The following is a 24,452-nucleotide window of genomic DNA, read 5'->3' as shown; positions in this document are numbered from 1 at the left end:
TCAGCGCGCGGACTCCGCGCCGCCTCAAGGCGCGGCCCCCGAGGGTAAAGCTGCCTGGAGGGGGCTGTGAGGGGAAGGTGGTCAGGGGAATGGGCTCCTTCTGCCGGCCTGCAGTGCTCCACCAGCTGCCGGTCGGGGTCACCGGGCCGCGAAGGCCTCTCCCTGTGGGCAGGAGGTGCATCTTCCCCCTATGCCTCGCATTTCTGCGTCAAACACCAAGAGCCAGCCCGGGGTGAGTCGCTGACGTGGTATAGAGAGTTCCCTCCTGTTTTCTCTGGGCCGTATCGATGAGTGAAAAATGACCTGTTTTCACTTGCATGTGGTTCACAGGGAAGGTATCCCCTGGATTCTTACCCAGCTTCTGGGTTTGAAAGAAAAGGTTTGAAAAGAGCTGAAAAGTCAGGTGAGGAAGTCTCAAATTCATGGCATAAAAGAAGCATGAGAAAAGCCTCCATGCTTGACCTTGATTACCATGTGCCTCAAAATTCGGTGGAGGAGCTGGCATAAGTGTCTCACGTCTGGCGGTTAAAAAGCTTGCTGTTACCTTGCAAAAATTAATATGTAATCTCAAAAAAGAGTATGTGCAAGTGTGTGGTGCACCAACTACAGAAAACCTGTGGTGTCCAGTGCTCCCATTTATTTTACTTTTCATTCTTTACCATGTAGTGAATCAGCATGGTGCATATTCCTCCTGCGTTTGCGTTTAAAATGTCATATTATTTTATAAGATCTCCATTCATAATACATACAACTAATAGCTTTGAGTTCTGAGGGGAGGATGGGTGGAAGACTAGTTACACATTAGAAAGCCTTTTGCCAGAGAAGTTGCAAAAGCAAATGTGCAAGGAGGGGGGAGATAAAATTGAGTATTGATTAACTGTCCTGAAGGGAGAGATATGGTGCTCTCACAGTAGTCTGTACTGCTACCGTACTAAGAGGTCCTACCTCGTCTCACATCCAAAAAAAATGGCTTTTTAAAATTAGAATAAATTTCCTGATCTGGCTTGCTGCTTGGCTGTCTGTGGATGGGGCAGTAGAGAGGAGGATCAGATGAGATGGAGGAGAATGGGGCTGCCTATCGCAGCAGTTCTGGTTTGTGCTGGCTTAAAGTGCTTGTGAAGATGCAGCATGGTGTAGTAGCAGGTGGGAGCCATTGTCAAAAACCTGTTTCTATAATGTTTTGACTTCAGCAAAGTAGAAGGTGTCAAAATAGACAAAACATGAAAATAAACATTAAGTTTCATTGTTCATGAACACAAACACTGAGGTAGTCTTCTGACATTGGCTTTAGAAATTTATTAAGGAGCTCTACCAAGTAGACATTTTTTAAAGACTTTTTGTGTTACATATACTATAGTAGTTTTGAAAAGTCAGGTTTTGACATTCATTTTGGGGGTACAGTTTCTCATTGAAAAATAGGGTCTACATATAAGGGTATATTGGACAAATAACAAATATTTAAAGTTGTGGGTGGAAGCAAACTTGCTTTGCTTTTTGTATTACTACTGTTTATATATATGACCCTTTAAGAGCATTTACTGTGAAAGAAGATAAGAGTGAACAGGTTAGGTCACTTAGACTCCCAAGCAGGCACCGAGTTATATTGTGATTAGAGCTGTAAACAAAAGAGATGGACAAAAGTGCAGTTGTCTTTTTGTAACTGTCAGTAACTTTTTTTCCTCAGGAAAGAAATCCAGTCTCCTTCCTTGGGGAAAGATAGAGCAGATACAGTGATCATCGGAGGTGGTTGCGTTGGTGTAAGTCTAGCCTATCACTTGGCTAAGGCTGGCTTGAAGGATGTTGTTTTGCTGGAAAAATCTGAGCTCACTGCAGGATCTACTTGGCATGCAGTAAGAAATGTTTTGTTAATCTCTCAGATTAACAGCGGTTTGTGTATCTAATGGTGGTGGAGGTTTCATTACCTTTATATTCCCTGGCTTTCCAGAGATTAACTATCTTGGTTGTTTTATAGACGCAAACTTTAGCACTGAGTTCTTTATGGATTTGCTGTATGAGTTTTGAAAAGTTGGTTCAGCTATCCATAGTACACTTTTCTCATTTGTAAAAATTGGGACAAATACTGTATTTTGAAATTACTGGAAGGTAACTGTTAGTATTATTATACATTTTTGGCAGTTAACTGGATTTAGACTTTAAACTTTAGTTTAACTTAGACTTTTTTAATTTAAGGTTTTATTTCGAAGGTAATCAAATTTATACTGCAGACTTCATCATTGGAAGTGGTGTCATGCATAAACCAGAAATGTGAAATTTGGCATTATTGTTTGTGTAATTATTTTTTATATATGTGCCATCCTGAAAAAGAAGTAATCAAGAAGCAGCATCAGTGTCCAGTTCTCAGAGAATATTACCGTCCCAGAAACTGATTCTTATTGGAGACAAGAGCTTTCTTTCCTGCCACTGCTGACATTACACAAAATCTTGGAGGAGCAAAGCTAACAACTGCACACTGTGGGTTTTTTTAAGGCTTAATGTTTTTCTGTACTCTAAGGAGAAGAATTAAAAAGACATACATGTAATAATCACAGGGTGGGGACACCTGCTATAATAATGCTAATCACATGGACATACTGGTGCACAACATATATGTATGTAATTACATATTTTCTGTGTCAATATCTGGAGTAGGTAGTGTAATGAAATGAAATAAAGCTTTCCACAATAATAGATGCTTTTTACATTCATTTCCAGCTACGCTCAGCTGAAATTGGGATAATGTTATCCCTGTGTGTAGCAATACAAAAGAGTAAAAAAACAACAGTTTGCTGTCTCTAGAACTAGTCTATTAATACAATAGAGCATTTATGCGATACTTGTAACTATAGTATCTGAGTGCCTTTCAGGAACAAATTGAGGAGGATGACTCAGATGGATTATATTTGATTTGTATTCTCATACTTCTCCCAGGGGAGGAAGTCTGAAGTTTGAAATACTTCATCTTAGTGCAGATGTTTTCTGTGTATGGGGCCTTATGGGAGAACAATAGTAAAAAATTAAATTTAAAAAAATCACCACCTGAAATGTATAAATAGGTTTATACTTCATTTTACTTGCTTTTCAACAAAAAAAGCGAAAGAAAACACACTGTATGGACTTAGGAGAAACAAAATTCAGTAATTACATCTCTTTTAGAAAGAATGATACCACAGGTGATGCAGTTCAGTGAACAGAACAACACCATGTAGTGTCAGATCATGCATCTTGTGTATTGAATCTTAACTATGAAATGCTCAAAGAAATACTGTGACTTAAGTATGTGAGTGAGGCACAGACTGAATTCTATTTACCCAATGCATGTGAAGAACAGTAAGTGCATAAAATATAATAAAAATCCCCTCATTGAATAAGAAACGAAAATCATGAATGGAGGGTTGTTACTAAGTGTTTCCTTTGTTCTTGTTGTTATACTCACTCAGTCTATCTTATTGCTTATAACTATATAAAAACAACCTCTCTTTCAATACTTTTGCCCCCACTTCTTAGTGAATGTGGCGATGGAGCACTGAGTGAGGAACTCTGTTTCAAAAGTAGGGAGAGACCTGGAGCGCAGCAGAGAAAATGCCTGCACTGGGCTATTGAGAGGGCTGCTTTGTGGCACCTGCTGCAACAGAATTTGATGTGATTAACACAGCAAGACACCTAGTTATGGGACAGATTAAAAACGGGTAACTTAGGTAACCTACATGCATACTGTCTCTTTTCATTGAACTCAGTGTTAGAGTGCTGTGTCTGAAGATGAAAAAGTTGATGTTTCAGATGATGAGAAAGATGAAAACTCTGACTGTGAGTTGTTATACTATGTACTGTGCATTTATCAGTGGTTTCCTCGCAGTGATATAATACTAGATACAGATGAAAATTACACATATAGTTAGCACGTGAAATGGCACATAGTATATTGCCTGCAGCTCCAAATGTTGAAAGTCTGGTTCAGATGTTTCTGTACTATACCACATTTTCCCTCTTTCACAGTCCAGTAGATCCTGCCAGAGCTCAGGATCATGTTTCATATAGGTCATATTCCTGCTAGCGTTGCTGCCAAAATTTTCTTCCACTTCTCAGGTCTGAGATAAATTTGGCTGACTTTCATTTTATTTAAATTAAAACAGCACAGAAAGTGTGCACAGCTTTATATTATCAGTAATAGAGATAAAGATAAAAATAGGTAAATAACAGAGCAAGTGCTGCTCATTTTTATACCTATCTAACCATGACAAAGTAGTCATTATATGTGTGTAAATTAGGTCAGGACTTAGGCTTTAAGAACTCTTGAAGTTGTACTATTCTGTAGGTCAGATAATTTGCAATCTCACTGAAGCCCTAGGGACTGAACAAGGGATGTATAACTCACTCAGCAAATAAATTTTTTGTGCTGGTACTTTTTTAAAAGGTGTTTTCTAAGAAAATGTTTAACGTATCATCCTGTTACGTGATACTTTTTCTTGCAACATGCAATTGATTTTGCTGCTGATAGTTAATAAAGCACAGCACAAGACAAATAAAAACTTCTTATGACTTGGTCAAACTTGCAAGAAGAGAGAGTATAGGTGATAACAGTGTTAATGCCATTTTCCTCCAGAATGCGAATTTAATAAATGGAGTTAGTATAAAATCTGAAACAGATTGGAATAGAACAAAACTGATAAGTGAACATTTCAACAAAGAAAAATTTCAACTATAAAAATGCCTTAAAATCACTGTGTCAATTCTTATAGCAAAGTGGCCATTCTTAAAATTATTTTCCCAGATTATGTTCACCTACAATAACAAAATTTCTGTTTTACAAAAATAGAGCAAAACCTAGAGCAAATCTCCTTCAAATACAAGAACAGTCCACCCTGAAACACGTATTGGGAGGCCACCTGGCCCAGACAGGGATTTCGTGACTGAGTTCTGGAGCAAAACTGTGGTATACAACAGATGGAAGCAGGAAAAGGCTGTGAAGGGGTAATTTAGAAAAATTGCCTGGGCATGTGAAGGGGACGTTAGGAAAGCCAAAGCTCAACTAGAGTTAAGAATTGTAAGGAACTTTAAAGGCAACAAGAATAGCTTCTACTGCTGCATTAGTAGTAGAAGGCTGAACAAGGAAAATGCGGGACCGCTGCTGAATGAGATGGGTAATTTAGTCACAGTGTACACTGATAAGGCTGAAGTACTCAATGCCTTCTTTGCCTCAGTTTTCACTGACAAGGTTTCTCAGGCCTCTGAGCAGGGTTCAAGGAGAAGAGGAACTACCAGAAGTGGATGAGGGTCAAGACAAGGATTACTGGGAGAACTTGACTCATGCAAATATATTGGACCAGATGGGCTAGATGCAAGAATGATGCTATGGCATTGCAAGGCTGGGGATGTATAACCTTTGAAAGTCTGTGGAGATTGGGGAAGGTGCCCAACATTTGGAGAAGGGCATTTGTATGCATCTTTAAAAAAAAGCCAAAGGGACGAGCAAGAGAGCTAAAGGCCAGCTAGCCATACTTTGGTTCTTGGGAAAATCATGGAGCAAGTCTCAGATCATATTTATGGGCCCATAAAGGAGATAAAAGGTGATGTGGAACAGTCAGCATAGATTTGCCAAGCGTATATCATGTCTGACCAAACCTGATTGCCTTCTATGATAAAATGACGGAATCTGTAGATAAGGGGAGAGCAGTTGATGTCACTTACCTGGATTTTAGCAGGACTTTAGACACTGTTTCCCATAATACTCATATATTCAACTGAAGATGTTATGTTCTGTATGGCTGGACAACTACATAGCTAAAAGACTGTTTGGATGGTTGGGCTCAGAGGATAGTGATTAGTCGGTCATACTCTACCCAAAGGCCAGAAACAAGTAGAGTGTCACAGGGGTCTGTCCTGGGACCCATCCTGTTTAATAACATTATCAATGATCTCGAGTAGGTGACAAAGTACATGCTCGTCAAGTTTGCAGTTGGCACCAAATTGTGGAGACCAGTCAATGCACTCAAGGGCATGGCTGCATGCTGAGTGACCTAGACAGGCTGGAGGGATGAAAGGACAGGAACTTTATTAAATTTAACAAGGACAAATGCAAAGTCCTGTACTTGGCCAGGGAAGTAGTGCAGTCTCTGTCCTTGGAGATTTTCAAGACCAGGCTGGGGAGAATCTTGGGCAACCTGGTCTGATCTCATAGCTGACCCTGCTTTGAGTATGAGGTTGGATAGAGACCTCCTGAGGTCCCATTCAATCTGTTTATTTTATTATCATTATTTTATGATTCTATGATCTTAATTTTTATATAGTCCAGTCAGGTTATAGTTGTCTCCCAAGTGCACTCGGCCATTCTTAAAATTATTTTCCCAGATTATGTTCACCTACAATAACAAAATTTCTGTTTTACAAAAATAGAGCAAAACCTAGAGCAAATCTCCTTCAAATACAAGAACAGTCCACCCTGAAACACGTATTGGGAGGCCACCTGGCCCAGACAGGGATTTCGTGACTGAGTTCTGGAGCAAAACTGTGGTATACAACAGATGGAAGCAGGAAAAGGCTGTGAAGGGGTAATTTAGAAAAATTGCCTGGGCATGTGAAGGGGACGTTAGGAAAGCCAAAGCTCAACTAGAGTTAAGAATTGTAAGGAACTTTAAAGGCAACAAGAATAGCTTCTACTGCTGCATTAGTAGTAGAAGGCTGAACAAGGAAAATGCGGGACCGCTGCTGAATGAGATGGGTAATTTAGTCACAGTGTACACTGATAAGGCTGAAGTACTCAATGCCTTCTTTGCCTGAGTTTTCACTGACAAGGTTTCTCAGGCCTCTGAGCAGGGTTCAAGGAGAAGAGGAACTACCAGAAGTGGATGAGGGTCAAGACAAGGATTACTGGGAGAACTTGACTCATGCAAATATATTGGACCAGATGGGCTAGATGCAAGAATGATGCTATGGCATTGCAAGGCTGGGGATGTATAACCTTTGAAAGTCTGTGGAGATTGGGGAAGGTGCCCAACATTTGGAGAAGGGCATTTGTATGCATCTTTAAAAAAAAGCCAAAGGGACGAGCAAGAGAGCTAAAGGCCAGCTAGCCATACTTTGGTTCTTGGGAAAATCATGGAGCAAGTCTCAGATCATATTTATGGGCCCATAAAGGAGATAAAAGGTGATGTGGAACAGTCAGCATAGATTTGCCAAGCGTATATCATGTCTGACCAAACCTGATTGCCTTCTATGATAAAATGACGGAATCTGTAGATAAGGGGAGAGCAGTTGATGTCACTTACCTGGATTTTAGCAGGACTTTAGACACTGTTTCCCATAATACTCATATATTCAACTGAAGATGTTATGTTCTGTATGGCTGGACAACTACATAGCTAAAAGACTGTTTGGATGGTTGGGCTCAGAGGATAGTGATTAGTCGGTCATACTCTACCCAAAGGCCAGAAACAAGTAGAGTGTCACAGGGGTCTGTCCTGGGACCCATCCTGTTTAATAACATTATCAATGATCTCGAGTAGGTGACAAAGTACATGCTCGTCAAGTTTGCAGTTGGCACCAAATTGTGGAGACCAGTCAATGCACTCAAGGGCATGGCTGCATGCTGAGTGACCTAGACAGGCTGGAGGGATGAAAGGACAGGAACTTTATTAAATTTAACAAGGACAAATGCAAAGTCCTGTACTTGGCCAGGGAAGTAGTGCAGTCTCTGTCCTTGGAGATTTTCAAGACCAGGCTGGGGAGAATCTTGGGCAACCTGGTCTGATCTCATAGCTGACCCTGCTTTGAGTATGAGGTTGGATAGAGACCTCCTGAGGTCCCATTCAATCTGTTTATTTTATTATCATTATTTTATGATTCTATGATCTTAATTTTTATATAGTCCAGTCAGGTTATAGTTGTCTCCCAAGTGCACTCCTGAAATCAGAAACATCCGTTATCTGAAGCGAAAAGGCATCAAATATGTTTAAAATTCTTATTCACTTAAAAATGTCAGAGAGAAGTTTTGATTTAATTCCTGCAATTAAATGCTCTTGAATGTGTATGGGTTTATAGCTAACTTGCAAGTGATTTGTGGTTCATTTGGTTCAAAATGACTTTACTAACAGTGACCACTAAAATGGAATTTCCCTACATCTGGAAAATATATTACTACATTTGGAAAAACAAAAAAAGACCAGAAAATGTTTACATATATAAAAGAAGACAGTAAAAATAATGAGATGACACAATTTGCAGGTGCAAGTAAATTAATTACTCATAGGTTACTGTAAATGGCTAAAGAAATGTAAACATTTCAATGCCTAATTTATTTCTTTATTCTGTATACATAGAAAAAAGGCCCTTAGGAATTACTTTTTAAGAAACAAGCAAGTTTTAATCACAAATTCTGCAGGGAAACAGCCCTGGGTTTTAGTCTGAGGTAATTAAAATAAATGTGTTCACAACAACTTAAAAGCACATGTATCAAATGAGACTGAAAATGCATTTAGTCAAATACCTAGTCTCCAACAGTGTCCAGTATGATGGTGATCTGATATTATAATAAGAAAAGGACAAGTAATATTTTTCCAGACTGTTAATTTAGCCTAGGGGCTTCCTGAATTCAGTGTGCCTGCTTTGTGCTTAATGTGGCCCGTAGCAGATGTTTCTTCCTCCTACAGATCTGCGTGACCACTTTTTAAACTCAGATTGTTGAGGTAATGAACAATACCAAACATACTGAGGGAACTAGAGCCAAATTTATGAATAGAATACAGGCATAACTGAAAAATGTAATACCGGTAGATGATTAATTTTGCACATTTTTCCATTGGTTTATTTCGGCGTTTCACTCATGTGGTACACTATGATATCATATATAAATGTTAAGATGTCAGAAAGATAAAATCCTCACAAACAAAGGTAGGAAAAGCTTTTAACACTGTGGCTAGCATAAAGACATATATTCAGTAATGCCAGACACTTGTCATACTCTTGCTCTGAAGATACTGAGTACCTGTCATCTCAGGCAGTGAGTATGATTTATGTTTTTTGAGGGACATGGTGTCTGAGTGTAAGCCATTTGCTAAGAGCAATTTGAAGCTAATTGTTTCTAAAGAAAAAGATTGGGTCTTAAATGTGAAGCTGCACCAAGAAAGATGGGTCAGAAGAGGCCATGGTTTCAAAAAATGAGGATGTGTGGTCTAATTCATGCAATATATGTTGATGTTTATTATCGAGAAGTGTAACGTTTAATAGGTTCTTAGCATAATTAAATTAGTTTGAATTAAAATATGTCTTTAAAGACCACTAAATCTTGCTTTTGTTATTCATATGTATACAGTTATTCCACTAGCTTTAAAAGTTAAAGCCTTAAAATATGTAGCACAGAACAGAGTTAGCGAGCTAAAATCAAGAATAGTTAATGTAAGTGCATACTAGGAAACTTAAAAGGAAACTATTAAAACTCTACTATACGTGTTACTTTTCACCTTTAGATTGCCTGCTGTTTTTTTCTCAGAATGGCAGTGAACTCAAAAGGTGGACTCTGGTGCCTAGGTCCCTTAATTGAAGCAACCTTCATCTATGAATAAGCTCTATTTTAGTGAGCAAAATATGCACTCTAGATATAAAAAGTATTTAAATCAATGTAGTTACTTAGCTTTAAAACCTAAGGTAATTTTGTATTTCTATTGTCTCACTTGGAAGAAGGGTTTTAGTGAGATGTCAAATTCAGGCGATACAAAGACATATACTTAACTTCAGTAACACTTGAACTCTGCTTTTTTTAAGTGCTAAATGTCTGGAGTTACGAATGTCGTTAGATTGATGCAGCTGTCTCTTGTAGGCAGATGAACAGTTTCCTTAAATAGAGAAGAGGCTGTAGTAATTTCTTGATTTTACCTTTGCATGAACCCGAAAGGGCCTGACAGCTTTCTAAAGTCAGACCTAGTAAAATGATGTGCAAAATAAGTAATTTCTTAAGCTACTTCTGAAATGCAGCAATTGCTTTTCAACTGCCACATGAGACAACTGTTGAGAATAGAAGAATATTGACTTCCACCGCCCTGCTGTTCACACCCCAGGAAAGTAATAACTTTTGTTAAGTTATCTGGTCTTTGTGAAGGTTTGGTTTCTCTCCCATCTCCATTTGCAAGAGGGAAAAGATCTGAAACTGACAACTGAATAATTTAAGGAAGAAAGGAAACCATAGGAGAGAACAACTGCAACAGTATCATGGGTTGACAAATTTGATGAGAAAAGACAGGTGGAAAAACACATGTGCAGAGAACAAGAATGCCATAAATAGGGAGAGGATTTTATTTTTATTTTTGTAGCAGTTGGCTCTATCCATGTGTTGCTTTTCTTTACAGTATTTTGACAGTTTCTTTTTGAATGACAGTTGGAAGGAGGGAAAGAAAACACTGCATTTCTAATCATATCTCTATGTTGTTGTTCCTATTTCTTATTTGAGGCTGGTTTAACTACTTACTTTCATCCTGGAATAAACCTGAAGAAAATCCATTCTTACAGCATCAAACTCTATGAAAAGCTGGAAAAAGAGACTGGACAGGTAATCTCCTTAACCTTTTAATTATTAACTCAGATCAATGTTAACATTATGAATAGTCTTACAAAAAAGTTTGGAGTTGACAAATTGTTTGTGTGTGTGTTCATAACTATCATAAAGCTCCCATTTATATTAAAATATATTCTCCTGCCTGCATATAGTCTGGTGCTTAGTCACTAAATATTTTAGATAGTTTGCCAGATCCCTCTAAAGTTTAAGAAAATGGTTTTCATCAAACATCTCAGAAGCTCAGCAGACTCAGAGTCTGCAACTTCAGCTTGGTATAGGAGTTAAAATAGCATCAAGGATCTGGAATGAACGGATTGATTATGATACATTCCTGCTTTAAACATGTCCACTTAAAAATTCATGTGATATGGTGCTGTCTGTACTTGAGAAGATTGCTGCAATTCTTCCCATCCCTTTCAGAGATGTGTTTTTATTTAGTGACTTAAGGAATGGGTATGCAGAGAAACACAGGGGTCGTCTTTTTTATCTGGCATCATTCAGCCATATAGATTTCATTTACTAAACTCATGCTTGCTTCAGACAGCAGCAGAAATTTCATGATCCTCACTGTACTAGTCTACAAACTTGATAATTGGAATAAAATGCTTTTTTCTTCATTCTACTGCTCAGCTAGATAAGATACTACAGCAGATTATCATTGTGAGTTCTACTAAAAGACTTATTCAACCATATTAATTTCCTGAGAGGTAACACAGAAAAGGTGAAGTAAATAGTGTGTACCAGAAAGTGAGCATTCAGTGTCCAGCTATACAAGGATTTCTACTTTATTAAAAAGACAAAAAAAGGTGGGTGGTTATTCATTGTGTCAATAAAGGTGCTTAGTCAGTTAAATTTATTCTGCAACATCTCAACAGAAAATTATGTAGGTGATAGACTTTAATATAAGCTATTACATATTTATTTTTGAGATGTATCTGATTCTATTTTTGAAAGTGTATGAGTGCATAAATTCAAATATTTATCAAATCAATAAAAATAATAGTATTGTGACACTCAATAAAAACTTTTTATAATTGTTCTGAAGATAGTATGTATTAACCTGGGAAGTTAATTTGATAACTTTTTTTTAAATTTTATTTTCTCTAGGAGTTTACATCTAAGTCCTGTTCCTTCAAGGGCACCTAACTTATTTGAGTCTCTTTTCAGTGATGTTAGTGGCAAAATTCCTGTAGGCTTCCCATAGCATAGGAACATGCATTTATGGAGATAAGTAAACGTTCTTTCAGTAATTAACTTTTGCTCTTTGTTTTAGGCTGTGGGGTTTCATCAGCCTGGCAGCATCAGAATTGCTTCAACCCCCACTAGGGTGGATGAATTCAAATACCAAATGACTCGTGCTGGTTGGCACCCAACAGAGCAGTACCTAATCACGCCTGAGAAAGTACAAGAGCTATTTCCCTTGCTGAATATGGATATGGTAAAGAACCTAATTTTATGAAAAATAACTTCCATTGCAATTAAATATTGGTTTATCAGATATGTAGACATAAGGTCTCTTTATACAAATTGTACAATAAATTCTTGGTTTTCAGTGAAAAAAAAACCATTATAAACTAAAATCAGACTCATGCATTTTAGTGCATACTGTATGTCAGTATGCATACTATTAATTATAGATAATATTATAATATTAAAGCATTTCAGCCTTTGATTGCATGGGGGAACTGAGCAATTTTATTTCCTTAAACCATTGTTAAGTTGGCTAGCTGAAGGCCTGATATTATATGTTTTGAAAATTTGTTTTGATTTGATTCCTTAAGGGTTACTGCATTCAAGAAGTAAAGTGTTTTTTTAAAAAATTAGTTAATTTTGATAAATTTTAATTTCTTTCATTTTGTGGGATTTTACCTCCACTTAGGTTTTAGCTGGCCTGTATAACCCTGGAGATGGTCATATTGATCCCTATTCTCTCACTATGGCCTTGGCTGCAGGAGCCAGAAAATATGGTGCCCAATTAAATTACCCCGTGCAAGTGACTAATTTGAACTCCCGATCAGATGGGACATGGGAGGTTGAAACTCCACTTGGAATAATTCGAGCAAAGACAATCGTGAATACTGCAGGTAACATAAGCATTTGTATACTCTTCAGATTTACAAAACAGCTGACACAGAGCATCTGTACTGAATTATGTGCATTACAGGAATAAGTTAATATATGTGTTTGACTATTCATTTGATTTGTGGTAAAATGTACTTTGTGCATATTGCTTTACAGTATTGTGAAAATTTAGCTCTTATGTTAATTGTCCTTGACTAGGCATTAATAATATTTCTTTCTGGTTTGTCTCCAGCAGTTAATAGTCAGACTGTCTTGTTAGATTTTAGTAGCAGAAGAGACCTTCACTGGTCTACAGTAAGTTGTGTAGAAGAGACAGGCTGCTGTCTATGCATATTGTCCTCTAAAATCTTATGAGAGCTACTTAGGAAGGGAAAAGGGATGTACAAATGAAGTAGAAATGTCTTCACTGTTTTTTCAAAAAGACTGAGGATTTGCAGCAAGTAAGATAACCTTGCTTATTTCAGTATTATCTCTCTAAGATTTAACTCTATCCACATATCCTTGAACCAGAAGATTTTTGTTGCCCTTTGAGTAGTATTTTAAACATGCACTTGGCTTAACAATAGATTTTTTTATATAATAAAAATTTCCTAACTCAAAGGAGCTTTTATTTACATATGCAATTTTTATTCTTCATTGTGTTAAAGAAGCCAAACTGATGTTTCTGCTTCAAAGACCTTTTGGGCAAGAGTCCTTTGGATTTGTATTTATTTTCCTAAACAAGTTGATAGGTCTAAAACCCTGTATTCAATCTAAACTTCACTTATTTTTATGCTGCTTTATACAAATTACAGAAAAATATATTATTGGTGAAACTGTTGGCACGTCCTATGTGAAGCATGCCTTCTACTTTCTAGTGGAATATTTTCTGTTTTCAATTGTTTGAAAACATGCTGAATATTTACCATTTGGATGAAATTTTTGCAGACTCTCTCTGTCTCAAACGGAATCGTATCTGCATTTTTAGGGCATGAGTCTTTCATACATCCCATCTCGGTGAATAATCAGACTTCAGTAGGAAGCTGTGATGGCTCAAGAGGACTTTCTCTTCTTGCTCAGATGGGACAAGTGAACTGAGAGCAAGGATATAATTCCTTTTTACATGTGTGCAGTGGAAAAGAAAAAAGCATCTATTTTTAGTGCAAAGCAGATAAAATGAAGAAGTTGAGTGAGACAGGGACTCTTCTTATTGGTGGGTAGAATAACCATGGCTGACAACTGGAATTATGAGTGAGTTGTACTGAAAGTGGAACAGGCTGGGAGAGTGAAATGCTTGCGAAAGGTTCCTGGAGGTGGTTGGGAGTGGCAGCAAGTGGAACACTTAAGTGCTAGAGGACTTCCTGAATAAGGAAGCTCAAACCGGGAGGGACTGTGGGGATGGCAATAGTGAGGATGACACCACAGAGAGGGACAGCAAAAAGAGATCTGACGTGTTTCATGAAGGGAACTGGAGCTGGAGCTTTTTGGACAAAAAGATTAGGAAGGATACTTGAGGACTTGTTGTGTGTGAAACTGAGACTGGAAAATTGAGGCTGCCTGAGTTGTCTGGGCATGAAAGACTGGCGGAGTAGCAAGGGAGACGTAGATGGGAGTAGATAGGAAGGAAGAGAAGGCAGGTGGGACAGGATATGACAAATGAGGGAGACTGACTTGCACATAGAGACAAAACAGCTGAAGAAGGTTGTAAGGACTGGAGTAAGAAGATTAGAGTATGAGACTGAGCAGAAAAGAAGAGCCGGTATGGGACAAGCAGGGATGGGGAAGAGGGAAGACTGGGATAGAGAGAAATTTGGAGGGAATGGAATAAAAGGGCTGAACTCTGTGAGGATGAGCTTTACTGAGTGACCTTTCTTTCAGTGTCTGGGATGTAGACAGCCCCGTGTTAGATCATTCCAGGCTTTCAGTAAAGAAACTGGGAAACCCATTGAGAAGTGTGCTTTCTCATCCTGTGCTTCCCATACATAGGTGATCACTTGCTGTTGGTATAAGCCTAGCTAAAACAGCAGGGATCTGAAAAAGTTCACCTTGAGGTTCTCAAGATGCTCATGAACTGTCATGATGTCCATACAGTGCCACATAATGACATTTTGGAGAGAAAGAGGACTAGAAGAGTTCATAAGCTTTTTAGAAAGCAAGGAACCACAGAAACAGGGAAACCAAATTAAAAGAATTTTATTTAGACTGCAAAGTCAAGCACTTAGAAGATAAGAGGCGTCAATATTTGATTGCCTTTGGACTGTCAGTTCCTGGCTTTCAGGCATGAATTATGGGACAGGATTCAGTATAAAAATCACAAACTCTCTTACTAATAGGATCCTTATGTCATTTGTTACACAGTATGGATATATTGGTCTGAGAATGATCCAAGATTATGGAATGGAAAGGCAGCTTTTTTGGCAATCAGACTTCTTATTTAGGCCACAAACTTCTAGGCACTCGTTATTCCTAACCATTGGCTCTGCATCATATAGGTGAAGTATCACAGATGTAGTAATTTCCTTATATTTTTGTAGTGTAGTTATCTTTCTTTGGCTTATGTATCAAGTTGACATTAGGCAGAGTTTTCTGGTAAATGCTTTTCAAAGTTTATTTGCAAAAATCAGAATGCACCCTTGTGAAATTTTCATAGTCTTTTTTTTTTAATTAGTAAGTTATTAAACCAACAATATATTTAGTTAATTCTCTTGTGTAGTTAACTCTTCAGTCAAAATGAACATTTGAGGCACATATTGCTTAACATTCTGGCTAAGGATGTGAAATCAATACTGTGTAACACATATCTCTTATAAATGTTCTCTCAGCTAACGTTCATTCTTCTTCTCAGCCTTGCCTCATTCCATTACGGATCATGACTGGTATAATTCAGAGCTCATACTTTAGGCTTGCTCTCTACATTCTCTCTCCCCTCTCATCCCCCAACTGACATCTGCTGTGGAACTGGAACAAACTAGTTTCAACCAATCTTTAGCTGTTCCTTATGTGAGATTTCCATTTTGGAAGAAAGCAGATGCCTAATAAATAATCCCTGACATGACCTAACGGGTATTGAGCCTGCTGAAGTGATTTGCAGCCTATTTATAATGGAATATTTGATTAAAGTCTGGAAAAATAGTGAATTTAGTTTATATATACACTATGTGTGTGTGTATATAAGCACACATTTGCAGACATGTACACACTGTATATACAACCATTTATACATACGTAGTGATGGAAGATTTTCTCTTTTTTAAAAACAAGAGATAGTCAGATTACATAGTTCAACAGATATGCTAAGTACTACCACCACTAAATATTTCAGCATCAGATGTTTGCAGTCTCTACAATGTAATCTTTACAAATGTCCTAGAGATGTAATTTATGCCTTCGTTTATCTCTACTACATGTGATAGGACTTGACATCTGCTTCCAATTGGAATTTTGTTTCAGAGAACGTATTCTTCCTTTTGCCATTTTTGTGTTTGTAATAGCTTTTGCACATGGTTCAAAAACTTTAAACAAAGAAACTGTAATATTTTTCATTTAGTAAATGTCAGCTGTTGTTATTCTAAGCGATTAAATAAGCACTTATAAGTGATTTCTTTTAGAAGTACAATATTTAAAATTTGATTTTGGGCAAACCTAAACTATTTGCTTTTAATTCAAAAGCAATTTAAAATCAGCTGTGTTTGTAATGTACTTCTGCAAACTTAATGGCTAAGAAATTTAATATTATTTTGAAAGAAAGAAAGTTAAGTTTGAGACCTAAAATTAAGTCTACCATTTTTATTTTCTTTGAGGAGCTTGAATATGCTTGCTCTTTATATTTTCCCACTCATTCTGTTTTAATGAGTAAGCAAAATAGTGAATTTATTAGAAGTACATTCACAGAGCATTATTTCTTTTCCAAATATCTCTTTAAGCCCACGCAATTTTGGCAGGAAAACAGTGCATGATACTAGAGATGGAATTTTCTGCTACTTCACCTTTCTTTCTCCTTTATGGATCATTAGGTGACCTTACCTTAAAATAGTTTTCTTTGTAGGTGACATTGAAATGCCCAAATCAAAAGAAGTTCCCTAAAGATTGTTAGCCTCTACTTAAATCCACATTTGTATTTGTCATGTGTAATGGAGGAAACCCTTGCAGATGTGCTAGAAATTCAAATTTGTTAGAATATTTTTGGTTGTTTTTTTGTATCAGGGAGCATAAATCGGGTTTCAGTAGCCTTAAAGGATGTTTTGAATCACTGTATGACTATGGCATGATCTTCCCTGAGCTAATTTGACTGACTTAACAAGTGTTCCATCAGTGAGTCTCCTCCAAGTGGTGAGGATGCCATTAAGAAGCAAAACTCTTATGTGTGATAAATGCAGAACAACAGATACTGGTTGTTAGTATTTAGTGGGCAGGGGCTTTTAACTGAACAGATCTCTCCATCATAATCCTGGATTTCCTGCTCCCTTGCTTTACCTGGCTGTCAGCGGTTGTCAAGTGAATCACCACAGAAAATGTTTTCCTCAGAAACTTTGCATTTTTAAAAACTGTGGGTGTTAGACCCTGAGGCTAGTTTGTAACAGCCCTCCTGGTGTGGGGGAATGGCACAAGGCCAGCACAGCTCAACTCAACTTTCCTAATGGCCCTGGCTTTGGGCCATGCCAGAGATGAGAGGATGTATTCCCAAGTTAATATCAGCCAGCAGCGCGGGTGGGCTGCTCCCCCACGAGACAGGGAGCCAAGCATGGTAACAAGGCTAGCAGGGCAGGGGCTGAGCCAGCAAGGGCTCCATCCTACAGGGCACAAGGGAGGGAGCAGGGCAGGCTCAGGACCAGCAGCTGGGGTCAGCCCACAGTCCAGATTTCCAGGCAAGTTTGTAGGGATGAGGCACAGGCAGATCCGTAGTGATGAAGCCAGACTGAAGCCAAGCCTGGAAGTTGATCCACAGGTCAGGAACAGGTCTGGTGATGGTAACCAGAGTCAGATACTGCCCAGTGACCAACAGGCAGGACCACAGAGATGAGACTGGGCTAAGGTCAAGCTGGGAAGCAGTCCACGGATCAGGGTCTGGATCAATGAGGTCCATGGCCAGGCACGGGCATGGTTGTGACAGAGCTGTAAACAGACACACCTACAATCAGTCCAGCTCAGACAGGTTCTGCAGGTCCTGAGCTGACCTGAAATGGGGCTCCTGGGCCCACGGGCAGGGGTGTGGGTGGAAGTCCCAGGTGAGGCTACTCAGGATCATTAATGACTGTTAGTGCCCTCAGGGCCCTGAGAGCTAAATTTTGACCAGATCTTGGAAAGCATGGAATTGAAGAGAGAGGTAGGAGCACCTGGGTAAGACAAGTAAGCAGCAAAAGGGAAGAAAAGTTGTATGTTAAGCTAGGCATCATGAGTGTATTCCTACGAGAAGGGGCACCTGTGTTAGGTAGCAAATCTTGCTGGAGGTAGTTTTTCCTAAACAGTTTGGAGTCAGCTGGTTACACAGGAACCAGGCTGACCTGCCTTCTTTACCTGGGTGCCATACAGCACAGAGCCTTTTATTTGGAAGGCTCTGCTACCTTTTCCTCCCCTTCCATTTTGCCTTCCCCCAACCCTCACTCCTAGAGTTCCCTGTAACTCCTGCTTCATTGGATTTTTCCCCCTTCATTCCCACTTCTGAGACCTCCACTCCTTGAGCCAAAGAGTCCGGAGAATGGGGCTGAAGGATATTCCAACCTTCTTAGAGCAGCTGCCATCCCAGTCAATTGTATCTGTCAGATTCCCAGGTCTATATGTTCCAACCTCACAGCAGATGTGAGCCATGATGCAGAACCCAAACTAGTAAGTTTGACAGTTAAGTGACTTCCACTCCTTGACTTTGACACAGGTACCTCACTAAGTGAATGTGTTTTCTCAGCTGGAAACAGCTAGTCTGGAGGGACCTTAGCAGAGAAGAATTAGGTCTTCTTTAACTTATGCCTAGTAGTGTACATGAAGGGCTTGTATAGGCTTCGGGGGCACGGAAATTGTTGCTTGCTTTTTCTGGTCACAGTCTGTATCAGAACTTTTAATTGGACAACTGTGGAAGAGCACACTGACTACTTACCAATATGGACATCATAATGTATTGATTGCTACATGAGAGATGTAATTAATATGAGTCACGTGATGCATGTGAAAGAGGAGAGAAACTTAAATTCTTGAGGTTAACTGGCTGAAAGTGCTGCCTTGCTCTATTGGGGTGTTAGGACTTGACTACTGTCTTGGGAAAACATACTAGCTCATTTGGTTGATAGTAAGAAGCTAGGTTAACACCTATGGTTTGAGCTAATTTATTCTGATTTTTAAGTGTGTCTGACTTTGCTATGACTGCATTGCAGACCTGCTTTACTGAAATAAACCATGGGGTTTGTGGGACTGTTAATTAAACTCTCTTCTGAACTTTTAGAAGCCTAATTTATATTTTTCCAATTATATTTTTTTAATATCCATATACTAGAATAATATACGGTAGTATAATTAGAAACAAGGACATGGAATCATAGAGGGAAAACTATGCTGGATAATATGAAAAATAATTTGAAAATTAAAAGTATGGAAAAAATTTCTTTGTCACATTTCATAAAGCGCAGTGCTTCCTGCAAAGGTTTTACTGTTATTTTCTATTAATTGAAATTAGTCTTTGAATACGTCTATTTTGTTTTTTGTCTTGTCTAGGCTTCTGGGCCCGTGAAATAGGTAAGATGATTGGCCTGCAGCACCCTCTCATACCTGTTCATCATCAGTATGTTGTGACATCAACTATCCCTGAAGTGAAAGCCCTGAAAACAGAATTGCCTGTGATTCGTGACTTAGAAGGATCATATTATCTAAGGCAAGAAAGGGATGGTCTTTTATTTGGTCCATACGAAAGCGAGGAGAAGATGAAGCTGCAAGACTCATGGGTAACAAATGGAGTCCCACCAGGTAATTAAGAATATTAAATCTTTAAACTTGATAAGCACTAGCACACGTTTTAATGTGTATAAATCCCAGCCAGTCATGCTGCCTTATGTGATGGAAAATAGAAAATATTTGCAATGTGTGATTGTAATGCAGAAACTTTTTTTCAAAGAATAGAACTCTAATGATAAGAGAGAATAGAAATAAAAATGTAACATAAAAAAAGCCCATTTGAAATAGGCACAAAATATACATCTACAACATAGTCTTACCCTACTCTCTGAACAGGTGCCTGTCTGTTGTGATTAGATGCAGTCACCAAATCTGTGTTATGTAGCCTTTTGCAGCTGAATAGGGATTTTTCTAAGCCACAGTTCTCTCCAGCACATTGACAGGGGCTTTGGATTTTTGCTGTTCCCACAGAGATAATGTGGTTGTCAAATAGGAACACAGGTATAGCAGAGGAATGTCTTGGACAAAATTCTGTGCTCGGATATAAGTGGAAGAGAGCTGTAGATACGTGTAGAATTTTTGTACAAAAAGTCCCAGCAATGTCACACTGCTGCTTATTAAAAAAAAATAAATTACTGTGTTATATGTAGGCTCCAGCTTTCCATTCACTTCTAGACAGAAAGTTATATTAAGTCAATAGTGTTGCTGTTTTAAAAAAACCACGTGTTTCCTAAGGAAGAGCAATCAGCATTGTTGGGCTTTGGATTGCACTGTCACAGCTTCCTGAACTTACTGTCTCCAGTAGTGTCAAGTCCCTCTACAGAGTGATGTTCAATAATGCTTAGACCTCAGACTGAAGGCTGAAATGTATCCAGGAATTCACTAAACACCATGGAAATCATAAGCTGACACAGGCAATATCTTTCTTCCCCTCCCCAAATTGTTGGCATATTGAGAACAATAAGTGGGTCTTACTAACATAGAAGGAAGTTTCTGTGTTTCTCTACTTCCTTTCTACTTCATTGTTGAATCTGTGTGACCTTAGGGTTAAACAAATACGTATAAAGGACAGTGTAACTGCAATGACAATAAACTTGATCCCGCTGGTAACTAGGGATTTATGCACACCATTTTTCTCATGTAGGATGGCAAAAGCTTGAACATACTCACTGATGAATTCCATATAACTTTTATATATGTAGATTGCATAACTGTATGTAAAATGTAAGTATTTTCAGTTTAATTCTGTATATAATAACAGTCAAATATTTGTGCAGGTTTTGGAAAAGAACTTTTTGAGTCTGATTTAGACAGAATAATGGAGCATATTGAGGCTGCTATGGAAATGGTCCCAGTTCTGAAAAATGCAGACATCATAAACACAATTGCGGGTCCTATCACCTATTCTCCAGACATTCTTCCTATGGTGGGACCACATCAGGGTGTTAGAAATTACTGGGTAGCTATTGGTTTCGGGTGAGTAAATTCTTCATGACAACTTTTGTCTGCCATATTGTTAAAATGGCAGTCAGCTCAAGCTTTGCAAATTTTTATGGGTTTGGGGGTTGTTTTGCATATATTTTACGTAAAATGTAATTGGAAATAGTCTTAATTACCACTACCTACATAATACAAGTTGTCTCTTTTACTACTTCTTCATAACTCTTACTATTGTTTTCAATTTGTTTCCTCCTTTTATTCTGGAGGCCAGTATCTGTGACGCTTTATGAAACTGCAAGAAATGGGTAGTCCTTGGTCCTGTCTGTGCAGCAAGTTAAAGTCATAAAAGTGCTGGGCTTTACAATACACTGTCCAGTTTATTTTATGTATTGCTTTGAATTACATTGTGTTAACAATTGTTTGGCGTATGCAGAAACTGGTGTCACTGAAGTTGTGGCAAGAATGATTGGTACAGGGAGAACTTCTAATATGAGGTATTAACTTTCGGGTGAAGAGTGGAAGGCATACTAAGTGGAAGGCACTGCCAGCATACTGGATGACTGACCACTCTAGGGGTATGAACACAGTAATGGTTCTGACTGTTGAAGGTTGAGCTGAGAAATGATGTTGCTGGATGTTGGAGGAAAGCAAATGAGGGCAGTGTGACAACAGGAAAGGGTGTTCTACTGGTGTAATTTATTCTCTCCTGCCCACTATGATATTTTCTTTGAATGGGACTTACATCTTACATACTCTGGCCCCACTGAAGTCAGTGGTAAAACTCTTACTGACTTCTTTTTAATTGTCTTAGTTTGACCATTGATTCAACATGAATAGAATGAACTGAATACAATTCCAGACACATGTTATTGAACATGTTCTGTTTACATTGTTTTTCCAATTGCCTAACTTGCTGTTCAAAATCCAGCTCAGCTTTTTCCAGTTTTCTTTCAGTCCAAACCAAACAAACCTTCAGATCATAAGATAAGGCAGTACCACTAACGTGCTTTCCGAGGCCCTCAAAATAAAAAGGTTTGGTAATTTTGCAATGATTCATTGGGAAAGGTATTCACCTTTGCTGCTTGGATTTAAAAAAAAAAAATTGTTATCTTTTAGTAACATTGGCAGAACGTACAGTTACAAAAGTGGTTTGCCTAGTCCTTGTTCACCAAAAACACTGTTCAAGTTTGTTACTGTGCTGCCAGACTTTGGAGCCTGTTTTTCTTCATTGGTGTCAATGGGAGCAGAATCAAAGTTCCATATAGGAATAACTGAAGACCAGTGTTATATGTTTAAGTTTCTTTAAACAACTTACTTCAGGAATTTAATTAATCTCTAAATGTTTAGACACAGGTCACAATTTTGTTGCTGTCATTGGATTGCTTTGTCTGCTTTTCAGGGACTTCTGACTCTGTTCTACGCTTCTGGGTCACTGCAGTGTTTCTACTGGTGTTGTAATTTTTTGTGTGCATTAGCAAATCCTTATCTCATAGTCAACTAGCAGGGACATTGTGACAGAGGATTTAGTACTGTTAGTTTAGAGGATTTTTATTACCTAATATTAGCAGCTTGCTAGGCGTTTTAATGTGCAAAGAAGTTAGTAAGTATAGTTAGCAGAGCTTGTAGCACTGCTTATTATTGCTCAACACTTCCCATTTAAGACTGTTTTCAGTTACTTATAGCTTCGAAAATGTTAACAAGAGTAGGCTAGAATTTTATTCAGAAAAATTTAAGTCAAAGCAGTGTAACCATTCCAAAGAACGAGATTTTTGGAAGGTATGTTGTTTTGCTGTGTTAGGGTTTTTGGGGTGAAGTCTTTCTTTTGAAAAGCTCTAATTTCCCCATTTTCTGAGAATGAACTTCACATTTGGTAGAATTGACCTTTCTCCTAAAGATAGGCCTTTCTGCCATTCTTCACAAAATCTATCCATGAGGCGCATTCACAATCCTTTATAAATGTTACAGCTCATAAACACTTGACAAAGACTCACTAAATCTTGCACTAAGGTTCCCTCATTCTATCTACAGTAGTATTCCACAGCCAGAGACTTAACAGAAGTTTTCCTGCAGAAATGGGATAGAAAAATGGCTAAACCTGGGACAAAGACACTAGAAAAGGGACCACGGTGTGCAAGGACTCAGCTTTCCTAGGAAAAAGGAGTGGAATGAGTCAAAAATCAGTGAGAAGCAAGGACTCTAAACAAGTAAGACACAAGAATAGCACAGGGACAATGGGGAAGATAATCTGGTAGGGACTGGAAGGAGAGAAGAAAAACAGAGAAGGGCAGTTTGTGTTCATTAAGGAAATTTTCTCTACATCCTCATATGAAGACTGAGATTCCTAAGCTGTACCACTCTTTACAGCTACTTGTAACATCCCATCCCTGCAAAGCATGTGTTTCATTCTTGTGTAGCAGAACTGCAGTGGTATACTAATACAATCAGCTCCCCATTATCTGAGGTAATGAAGGATTTGGGCACCCTGCATAATTTAAAATCTCTGATAATGTAGGCCCAGCTAGGAGTACCAAAATCAACTGATTGCACAGAGTCAGTGCTGCAAAGCTCTGCAGAGTGCAGAGACCGAACAGCACTGCACATGGGCTGAATCTGTAGTAGCAACTGCATCACAGGGCTGTCTTGCCCCCAGGGTTACCAGGCCATCAGCTGAGCATTCTTCAGCTGAAGCTAAAAAACTTCATTGTATTTGGTCTGTTGCCACCCACAGTCAAGCAGTGGTCTCTGTGCTGTGTTTCCCTGTGCTTTTGGCTGCAGTGAATGGTGCAGGGAGACTTAAGCTGTCTAAAACTTCTTCTGGAGCCATTCTTGAAGGCATCGTAGCCATGGTCACAAAAATTACACCCATGAATAACTAAGAGCTGCCTAATTAAATTAACTCCAGCAATGGCTAGCTCTTCTGTAATACTTGCAGAGTGGCAGTTTACAAGTGCTCATCCTTACTGCATCAACTGCGGTGATACAAGCTTGTGCTGAGAATTTGAATATTTATGCTGAACAGCCTAAAGGAGTGTGTTTGGCAGAATTACTTCATGTACTCATCTGCTTGATATTTCTGTTTTATTTAAATAAATAAATAAATAAATTACAGGTGAAAGCCCAAAGTAATCTCATGAATATTACGCAGTCAGGCATTCTACAGTTGGGAAGTGCCAGAACTAAGTTGTCTGTGCAATCTGAATTCATTCTTCTTATGCATATGCATTAGAATTAAATTACTACATCCTTTTTTTTCCCACAGGATCCTTGCCTATTTAATTGAGGGCATAGAATTCAGAATGCAAAGTTCATGAACAGCAATTCAATTTTGTTTTAGCTTCACTATTCAGTGTGAGTGTCTGTGATTTAATTGCTGCATGCTAATCCAAACTTAGTTTTGGACAGACTTACTATTTATTCAAGGATTTTTCTGTCATGCTTATTGGAGCATTTCACAAATAACTAAGAATTTATTTTCACATCTTCCCTAGACAGGAGGCTATTTTTTTTTTTTTTTTTTAAAAATGGCAAACAAATT

At 38.4% G+C, this 24,452-nt stretch overlaps 1 protein-coding gene across 1 annotated transcript in view; it reads left to right on the top strand.

Moving 5' to 3' along the window:
- Positions 1-89: 89 nt before the first annotated feature.
- Positions 90-24,452, top strand: part of DMGDH (dimethylglycine dehydrogenase) — a 51,431-nt gene continuing 27,068 nt past the window's right edge. Inside the window, exons 1-7 of the mRNA XM_009280316.2 lie at positions 90-232; positions 1,685-1,850; positions 10,436-10,534; positions 11,814-11,978; positions 12,420-12,624; positions 19,301-19,549; positions 20,755-20,953. Of these exons, the coding sequence (XP_009278591.1) occupies positions 90-232; positions 1,685-1,850; positions 10,436-10,534; positions 11,814-11,978; positions 12,420-12,624; positions 19,301-19,549; positions 20,755-20,953 (1,226 nt within the window). The remainder of the gene's footprint in view (positions 233-1,684; positions 1,851-10,435; positions 10,535-11,813; positions 11,979-12,419; positions 12,625-19,300; positions 19,550-20,754; positions 20,954-24,452) is intronic.

Source organism: Aptenodytes forsteri, unplaced genomic scaffold, assembly GCF_000699145.1.
Source record: "Aptenodytes forsteri isolate BGI_AS27 unplaced genomic scaffold, ASM69914v1 Scaffold387, whole genome shotgun sequence".
NCBI classification, from domain to species: Eukaryota; Metazoa; Chordata; class Aves; order Sphenisciformes; family Spheniscidae; genus Aptenodytes; species Aptenodytes forsteri.
Note: the sequence above shows the minus strand (reverse complement) of the source record. Positions and strands in the feature narration are given on the sequence as shown.